Source organism: Dipteris shenzhenensis, chromosome 18, assembly GCF_047967505.1.
Source record: "Dipteris shenzhenensis isolate YYH24624 ecotype China chromosome 18, Dip_SZ_1.0, whole genome shotgun sequence".
NCBI classification, from domain to species: Eukaryota; Viridiplantae; Streptophyta; class Polypodiopsida; order Gleicheniales; family Dipteridaceae; genus Dipteris; species Dipteris shenzhenensis.
Genome location: NC_141613.1, coordinates 54,705,637 through 54,715,725, shown reverse-complemented (window position 1 = coordinate 54,715,725; position 10,089 = coordinate 54,705,637). Strand labels below are relative to the sequence as shown.

General features: G+C 42.8%; 1 protein-coding gene across 3 annotated transcripts in view; it reads left to right on the top strand.

Moving 5' to 3' along the window:
* The first annotated feature begins 6,383 nt into the window (after positions 1-6,383).
* LOC147891436 (uncharacterized) overlaps positions 6,384-10,089 on the top strand; it is a 36,556-nt gene continuing 32,850 nt past the window's right edge. For all 3 annotated transcript variants that reach the window (XM_087389958.1, XM_087389960.1, XM_087389959.1), the window contains exons 1-3: positions 6,384-6,768; positions 7,013-7,076; positions 7,160-7,263. In XM_087389958.1, coding sequence (XP_087246084.1) covers positions 6,670-6,768; positions 7,013-7,076; positions 7,160-7,263 — 267 coding nt within the window. In that variant the 5' untranslated portion in view covers positions 6,384-6,669. The remainder of the gene's footprint in view (positions 6,769-7,012; positions 7,077-7,159; positions 7,264-10,089) is intronic.

The following is a 10,089-nucleotide window of genomic DNA, read 5'->3' as shown; positions in this document are numbered from 1 at the left end:
CCATCATTGAGCACATTTGCACTCCTTTTGCCCCTCCACCTAGATCAAGTCATATCTCTTGATCCAGGAAGATTTTGAGGGCGCTCCAAAAAGGAAAGTCGCTCAGTTTTTCGTGCTCTACGCGCTCGTCACATCACACGCACATTTCGGCACAAGTTACACTCACATTTGAGCCTCGCCGACAAAACCACTTCCTTCATGCACATTTGCCTCTACATCGACGCATCTGACCCAGCACTTAAAAAGAACAAAAGAAAAGAAATTATTTGCTGTTCTTTCATCGATCGACGGTTGGTTTAGATCTAGATCAGAGTAGGCTAGATCGCCATAAAGGGGATGCTTTGAATTTCCCCAAGTTGCCAATCTAAGCCATGCCCGAAATTCCCGACTAGTACCTACTCGGAGTCAGTCCATACACTCACATCCGATTTCACATCATTACATTACCTGAAACCTTACGTTCATCAGTTCAGTGAGCAGATTTTAGAGTTCAGAGGCATTGCAGATTGATTCAATGGGTAGATAGCACTTGATTTCACACACACATGCCACCATTGTAAAGCCTATTCGGCTATCTCACGGCATTGTGCGCATCATTTTCAGCCTTGTAAAGCCTCTTGGCTATTCCCGGCATCATTGCCACAAGCCTTGTAACACAGATCAGATTTTATATACTGCAGTTCTACCTTCACCGACGGTACAGAGATTTCACTTGGCATCTTCAGTGTATTTGCAGTTGATTCATACAGAGTTTTTTAGGACACTTTTTGAGTACATTGTTTGCACCATGTCGACTAGCAACCTCAATCTGGAGGCATCTGCTAAGTTAGACAACTCCAATTACGGTACATGGAAATACCGAATGGAGATCATTCTTATGCTTCAGGACAAATGGGAGTTACGTCGATGGATCTATACCTAGACCATTGGCCGATCCAGCCACCAGTAGCTCTACTCCATCTGTTGTCATAGCACCAGCAACGGAATCTACATCAGGATCTACATCTACACAAACAGTTTCTGCACCAGTAGCAGATCCTGCCATTGCTTGAGCTCAAGCAGAATGGGATAAGAAAGACAAGTATGCCTATCACCTGATCAAGCAGAATGTGCAAGATGTCATGCTAGGACAGCTCAACACAGTTAAGACATCAAAAGAAGCATGGGATATGTTCGCAGCTCTCTACGAGTCCAAGAACACATCCAGGATTCTCACCCTGAGAAACCAGATCAACCAGAGTTTTCGCAACAGCAGTGAAACTAGTCATGCTTATGTACTCCACATCAAAGACTACAACAATCAACTTGCAGCAGCAGGAGAGACTATGAATCCCACAGAAATGGTTCAAGTAATCCTGAATGGACTAGGAGAAGGATATGAGAATCTAGTCCAGAGTATTGCCATCCAACGGCAAATTCCAACACTGGAAGAACTTCGGTCAGTTCTACTTGGTGAAGAACTCAGGACTCAGGCCATTCAAGCACGTAAAGGTCATTCTAATGATCAGGCATTCATAGCTTCAGACAGAAGCAGAGGCAAAGGTAGAAACAGAGGTAGATCATATCAGAAAAGTGGTCATCATCAACAAAGTCAAAATCAGCATCAGAATCAGCATCATCCTCAGCAACATCAGAATCAGCAAAGAGGAAATCATTCCAATCGAGGAAGATTTCAAGGACGAGGGAATGCATCCACCAATGTGTCAAGCATTCAGTGCAACTAGTGTCACAAGTTTGGACACTATGAAAGAGATTGCCGCAAGAAGCAATACGACCAAGGCGGTCAATCCAGCAGTAATTGAGGGAATTCCCAAGGAAGAGGAAATCATCGTGGTGGACATTCTAGTCACAGTCATTTTGCAAATGAACATGGCAATATGTTTCTTGCAAGTGAGGAATTGCATACAATGCACCTAGACAATGCACCTAGACACTGATTTCAATCCCAAAGAGGATTTCAGCTATCAAGTCGACCAAGTGGAACAGGATCCTTGGTACATCACCAGTGGTGCATCATCTCATATGACAAATCATCAGGAATGGTTCACAGAAATGAAGCCATTAGAAGGACAAAAGAATGTCATCTACACAGCAGACAATACACCGAATCCGGTTCAAGGGACAGGTGTTATCCCTATGAACAATTTCATTGGTACAAAAGGATTAGTCAAAGATGTGCTCTATGTTCCGAAGCTCAGCAAGAACCTTTTGTCAATAGGTCAAATGACGGAACACAACTACAAAGTCATCTTCGACGGTGATGAATGCACTATCAGAGACAAATCCAAAAGAGGTCAGCTAGTAGCAAAAGGTGTCAAGGAAGGACGCTTATACAGGATGCTAGCTACAGTACCAGACAAGCATGCCATGTCAGCTCAAATGCAACAGATGCCACTATCTGTAAAATGGCACAAGAGATATGGTCATGTCAACTTCAAGTACTTGTTAGATCTCAGGAATCAAAATATGGCAATTGGGATTCCAAAGCTACAGTTTCTTGGAAAAGTTTGCGAAGCATGCTGTTTCGGCAAACAAAAGCGAACCAACTTTGTTAGAAGTACCTCTCGTGCACGAGATATTCTTGATTTGATACATACAGATGTATGGGGTTATGCCCAAACCCGCAGCATCAATGGTTCACTTTATTACTTGACCTTCATCGACGACTACAGTAGATATTGTTGGGTCTACTTTCTGAAAGAGAAATTTGAAGTGTTTGCCAGATTTCAAGAATTCAAAGCCATGGTAGAAAACCAAACAGGCAGAAAGATCAAGGTCATGAGATCAGACAGAGGAGGTGAATACATGTCTTCAGCATTCATGAACTTTTGCAAAAATCACCGCATTCGAAGACAGTTCACATGTGCAGATACTCCTCAGCAGAATGCAAGAGCTGAAAGGAAGAATGGGACTTTAGCAGACAGTGCTAGAGCAATGCTTAGTGAAAAGCATCTTCCGAATCAGTATTGGGCAGAAGCAATAGCTATAGCTAACTACTTGCTTAATCGGCTTCCTACCGAACCGATACAAGGTATGACTCCTTATGAAGCATTCACTGGACACAAGCCACACATTGGGCATCTCCGCATATTTGGTTGCATAGCATATGCCCACATACATGATGATCATCGCAGGAAATTGGATGCCAAGTCACGCAAATGCATCGTGGTTGGCTACAGTGAAGAAAGCAAAGCATACAAATTGTATGATCCCATCAACCGCAAAGTCATTATCTCCAGAGATGTAATCTTTGATGAGGAATCAAAATGGAAACCTCACCTACACCGGAGATAGAAGCATCGACTTCACAGTCATCTACAGAACAAGTTGATGAAGAAGAGCAAGAATTGCCAGCAACACCCCAAGCAGCGCCACAGCAGCTCAGACGGTCTACTAGGGAAAGCAGACCTCCAGCCAAATTGACATGCTCAGAAAGGCAAAGCAATTCAGGTGGAAACCACCAACTATGCTCTATGACTACCATCATGGCTACAGAAGAGCCAGTGTACTTCGAAGACGCAGTAGACAAGTCAGAATGGCAAACTGCTATGAATGAAGAAATGGATGCTTTTGTATAAAAATCACACTTGGGAATTATGCGACCTTCCACCAGGAAAGAAGGCCATAGCAAACAAATGGGTATACAAAGTGAAGTACAATCCAGATGGCAGTATTCAGAGATACAAAGCCAGATTAGTTGCAAAAGGATTTGCACAACAATATGGTCAAGATTATGATGAGACTTATGCTCCAGTAGCAAAGATGGATTCCATACGGTTCTTGATATCACTAGCGACACTCAGTAAATGGAATGTGTATCAGCTCGATGTCAAGAATGCATTTCTCAATGGTTATCTAGACGAGGAAGTCTACATGCAACAACCAGCAGGTTATGTTGAACCAGGAAAAGAGAACAAGGTTTGCCATCTTAAGAAAAGTCTCTACAGCTTAAAGCAAGCACCCAGAAGTTGGTACAGCAGAATTGACCAATATTTTGCTGATCTGGGATACATGAAGTCCAATGCAGATCATACTCTCTACTACAAAGTTCAAGGGGAAGACATTACTATTGCACTTTTGTACGTAGATGATCTGATTGTGACGGGAAGCAAGGATAGCTTCATCAAAAAATTAAAACAAGACTTATCTGCAGAGTTCGACATGAAAGATCTTGGACTTATGCACTATTGTCTTGGAATTGAGTTCTGGAGAGATTCAGATAGCACATTCATGAGTCAGCTCAAGTATGTTGACAGTCTCCTGAAGAAGTTTCATATGGCAGATTGCAAGATTGCAGCCATTCCCATGGAACAGAGTTTGAAACTTACTAAAGATTCAGAAAAGCCTACAGTCAATGATAGATACTATAGGCAACTCATTGGATCTCTTATATATCTAACAATCACACGGCTAGATATTTGTTATGCAGTAAGCTCACTAGCACAGTTTATGGCAAGTCCAAAACAGTGTCACTGGAATGCAGCCAAAAGAGTCTTGAGATACATCAGAGGTACAAGACAGTTTGGGATAGAATACAGAGGAAGTCATCCACGGTTGCATGGATATTGTGACAGTGACTATGCTGGAGATCATGAGACCAGGAGATTGACACAGGGATATGCATTTTTCCTTGGTCAAGGTGCTATATCATGGTTGTCAAACAAACAACCAACTATTTCTTTGTCTTCAACTGAAGCAGAATATAGAGTACAGGTGCATGTGAGGCTATATGGCTCAGAAGACTATTGTCAGAAACAGATTACTTTGATGAGTCAAAGCCAACAACAATATACTGTGATAATCAATCGGCTCAAGCATTGGCCAAAAATCCAGTATATCACTCCAGGACAAAGCACATTGATGTCAGAGAGCACTTCATCAGAGAAAGAGTGTTAGTTGGTGACATCACACTGCAGCATTGTGATAGCAAAGAAAATGTTGCAGACATCTTTACCAAACCACTCGGTAAAGAGCTATTCGAGAAACATCGACTAGCTCTTGGTTTGATGCAGAGGAAGGACATTCCCATTAAAGGGGTGTGATGGAATGTAATGCTTAGTCCTTCTTCGATTCCCCAGAATCATCATCTTGAGAGAAGGCCTACTTCATGATGTTGATCTTGAGGGAAGGTGTTGAGTGTTCACGCTCAACATCATGTGATCATGTGTGCATAGCACCATCACGTGATCATATGTGCATAGCACTAACCTTATAGAGTGCTATAAAGGAAAGGGTTAGATCCCCTAACCCTAACCCTAAAAGGGTTTGTATATATTCTATTTTTTCAACTAAATCTAGTGTACAGTTAGTCATTTGTGGTGTGCTCTCTAGTTGTGCCCTCTCTCCTCATATCCACTCTTCTCCTCTCCCCTCTTCATATTTTGTCAGTTTGGTTACCATGCATGTGTGAGATTATAGCCTTTCTATCGAGGGCAAAATGGGGATTATACGTACACCTTTGTCCGCATTATTCACAGCCCTTTGCATCAGAGTAAGTACTCTAACGAATGAGTTAGCTTTTATCAACATATAGTTATAAAAGTTTCATGGCTCAATAACTATAGTCGTTAAAATTCCTTTTTATTTGATGTGGGTCCAGATCCGATTGTTTGTAGTCCGTGGTATGTTCATCGCCGCCGATACGGACATGGCGGACATGGAGCATATGGTCGCAGGCTTTTTTATTGTTCAGTTATGACTTTGTTCGCGGATGTGTATTTAGACCTATTACTCGGTTCTTGGTAGTGGATATTTCATGTTAGAACATGTGACTCCACTTTCGGATGTAATATTTTGAAGTACTCTATTATAGAGATTTTTTTGGTTAGAGCATCATGATTTGAAATAACTTATGTGCAAGACGAAGTAGAACAAGTGTTCCCCACTTGATTGGGTAATATGTTTACAGATGCAAAAGATGTCAAACGAAGCCAGTATTTTTATGTTGGATGACCTAAGCTACAACATAAGGTTGGAATCTTGAATGTAAAGCCCTGTGATACATGCTTTGGATGTCTTGGCAATAGTCTTTGATCATTGTCTTTGAGTTCTCTGCAAGTCTCTAGATCCTATCATACCCAACAATCATGTGTAAGTTGGTGGGAGATCAAGTGCCTTAATTTTCAAAGGAGGTTAATTTTGAGAGAGAGAGTTTGTAAGATATTTGTTTATATTTGAATATATAGTGTTTTGTGTGTGTGTGCGCTTTTAGAAGTTTGATTTAACGAAAGACAACTGAAAATTCTTGAATATTTGTGTGTGCGCGTAGGTATGTATGTGTTTTTCACAAATTTTCTTAAAATTCCTAACATTTGAAATTTATTAATAAAACCTTAAATTTTAATAAACTCAATCCATTATCGCAACCTTGACTTAGACGGGTCCCTCCATACAACCTTACACAAGCCTTACACCAACTCCTCCGTTCTCAAAGCAGGGCTGAGTGGATTCTCCACCTTGTTAATCATTTATAAAGGGCACTACTCTCTTGGGCTTCTGAGGCAGGCCTTTGAAGGGAATTGCAGTCTTCAAGTACGGGGACTGGGACTCCACTGTGATAGATTGTTTGAGATCGTCGGTCGTTGCGGCTGAGATTGATCACATCCAAGGAATTTGTGCGCGATTCAGTCCGAAATCGGTAGTTGTACGTAACTCAAATGTGTATTGGTAATGGAAAGTGACAGGGAGGTTGCACTGGCTGCTGCGCCTGCTTTGCAACCTAACTTTTCATCCGAATCCGTAACACAAGAACAGCTCGCTCAGCTGCAGGTTCTTTTCATTGCTTTCGTATTAACCATACAACTGAGGTTCCGAGTCCCATTCGTTTTGTCTAAATTTGCTCGAATTAACATGAATAATGCAGTACAGGTGTCGATATAAGAGAAGGGACCTCCCCAGCTATAAGGCCAAAATCGTCTACTTTAGCAATCCAGCCATGTTGTATCCATTTCAAACGACAAGAGGGCGGCTTTGTCTCGTGGAAATGCTCATTATTACATGCGGTTCTGTGCAGGCCCTGCGGCGCAGAAGATTACAATTGAAGCTCAACCAGACCAAAATGTTGTCCAGAAAGAAAGGTCTTACGCTCTGACTATTTTTGGCGGGTTGTCTGTTGTGTTGAATTTTTTGGGATGATACATCTTAGCTGGGGGTTTTTCAGCTCTCCAAGACCAAAGTAAGGTGGACGAACGCACGTCTACTAGGGTCAGCGGCGCTGCAACCAAAAATTGTCATTCAGCGGGTACAGACTTGGCTTGTAAACAGGTGAGTAATCCAAAACCGTCAACTTTTTTATAGCAAGCTTGTAATCCTTTATAGCCCTTTCCCCAGCCCATTCTCCCTTGATGGGAGCAGCCCTGAGGGGGCCCTTTTGGGTTCCTATCCTAGGTTGAGGCCTAAACCTACCTAGAACCGTAAGACGGAAACACTAACCTACTGTTCTCTACTGGGTACTAGTGATCAAGGGCTGACTTTCTGACTTAACTAAGGCTGAGTGACTGACCTACGTAGCTCATGCCTGACTGTCCCTGGATAAGGGCTCACAATGGGGTCAACACATCTGACAAAATATCCTATCATAGGAACTATTGGCACTTTGTCGATGAAGCAGCTGCCACCTTGCACCCAAGTGCTGGGATGCATGTGACTATCCTTCCTTCTTAACTTGGCGATAGGTGCATGGCCTCCAAGTAGTCCCCCTATATCTGTGGGAACTCTTGGAAGAAACTTTCGTCTAGCCACACGGCTTCATGGGGTCCTGGATCTTGAAATAATCGTGTAGGATTCGCGGATCCTGCGTCTTGACCCATGCTCCCATTTGTGAAGGAGAATTTGCTTCAGCTCAATGACTTCAGCATCGTCGATCACCTCAGGCTGCTGCTCATCAGAGAGATCGCCAAGTGCTGGCCCAATATATGGCTTTAACCATGCCACGTGAAAGACATTATGCATCGTCTAACTTTCTGGTAACCGCAGCTTCATAGAGACATCGTTGATCTTCTTAATGATGGGGAATGGTCCGAAACTTCTGAAGGATAACTTAGGGCATTGCTTGCCCACCTGTTTTAGCCTTTGCTTTATAATCCTCAGATAAACACAATCACGCTCTTTATAATTGACATCTCGTCGGGACTTACTGGCTTGGCGTGTATATGTTGATTGAGCTTTGGCGAGGCAGTCTTTGATTGACTCGGTGATCTCGGCCATGGATTTTGTAGTTTTGTTGGCTTCGAGGGATGGCGATATTATCTTGGTGAGGAGTGAAGAGAACCTCCTGCAGAAATCCGCTTCATACGAGGTACGCCCAATACTTGAAGAGTAGGTATCGTTCAATATGGCCTGTACTAATGGAAGGTACTGCCCCCACTTGGACAGCGAATCATGACAATACATTTTTAGTACATTAAAAGCCAATTTATTGTATCCATTTGATTGCCCGTTGGTTTGTGGATGAAATGCGCTAGACATCTGTAGCTTGGTATGTCCATAGCTTGGTGCCAAAGTTTTCAAACAGAGCCTGAGGTGGATTTGGAATCTCTGTCCGTGGTAATGGTCCGTGGCAATTCTCCAATTCGGTAATGATACCTGATAAATAAGCGGGGCTCGGGCTACGTCTTTTGCAGTGGCTGCTTGCTTGCACGGAATAAGCATAGAAAATTTACTAAATCGATCAACAATGGTTAGACATTGAGTATTTCGCGTACCTACAGATGCGGGAAAGTGGTCCCACAAAATCCATCGTGATGTCCTAGAAAGGACCTTCGGACCGGGCACAAGAGTCTGAGCAAACTGAGATTGAGTGCCAAACTCTGTAGAGTCCGCGTACTGTGTTTTTATAGAGTCAAGGTCCTTCCCTGTAATCTCTAGTACAGTGGCCTTTTCTATGGTCTCAATGGAGGCTTTCTTGTTGAGAGCGTCGGCGAGACGGGGTTGTTCTTGCCAGGGACGTACTCAATCATGGTCCCGCCTAGGTTGAGGCCTAGACCTACCAGAACCTTAAGACAGAACACGAACCTACTGTTCTCCAGTGGGTACAACTTGTGGCTATGTTGCACCATGAAGCTTTGTCTCCTACCAGCAAGTTGCTCCAAGTAAGATTGTCCACCAGTCTTAGCAACAATGTTTATGTTACTCCCAACAACATTGGATGTAGCAGTGATTGTGTATCAGTAGATGGCCTTTTATAGAGTCAAGCTCCCTCCATCATCATCATCCTGCAAATTGCGATGGTGTTAGTCTATGACTGATGCCTCAATGCTTGAACGGCAATCACAAAGAGATTCGTCTTGATTTCCAGCCCGTTAGAGTCAATCCTCAAATCGATGCTATGATTCATCACCTATGTTGTCAGCAAGGTTACTTGTCTTTTGGGTCTTACTTGAGTCTCTTGCCTTCTGGATCTTAGTTCGGGAACCTACAGGTTTACCTGTCATCCGAATTCCATCCAAGACTCCCGCCTTTCAAAACCTATCTGGGTTTGTAATTCATCTTCGCTCTGTTTGGTACTTGTTGATGTACACTTGCCACCTCCCTTCTCATCCCATCTCAAGGCTTGTTGATGTCCCTTTCCTCAACCCACACAGCCTCTCTTCTCCAGGGTTTAGTCACTCCCATGGTCCACACAGCCTCATAGATAGTAGAGTAAAGACTCTTAAGTAGGGACTCATTGCTCTAGTGTGTTCTACAATATCGTTCTAGTAATTGGTTTCAACTTCGAGCTTTTAGTTTCAAATTGAATCTCTTTGTGTATTCTTTAGCTCCATGTATGATGTACTTCAATCGTCAACTATGATAGAATCTACTTGATTGTCGATGGTACTTAACCATTGCACTCCTATATCATGGCTCTCCCTCTCAATCTCTATGCCTTTCCCTCCCTACTTCTATGGGGAAAAAAATAATAATTTACTAAGGGGATTTACCTTAAATTTTTTTCTATACGGCACAACATACCAGTACTTGTGCCGTATGTATGGGTACCTAACGTACGGTTGATCGTTGACATATTTCGAAGTTGCCTTGACCTTCATACCCCTCAGAACTAATGTATGGATACTCACCATATGGTTGACTGTTGGCAGATTTCGAAGT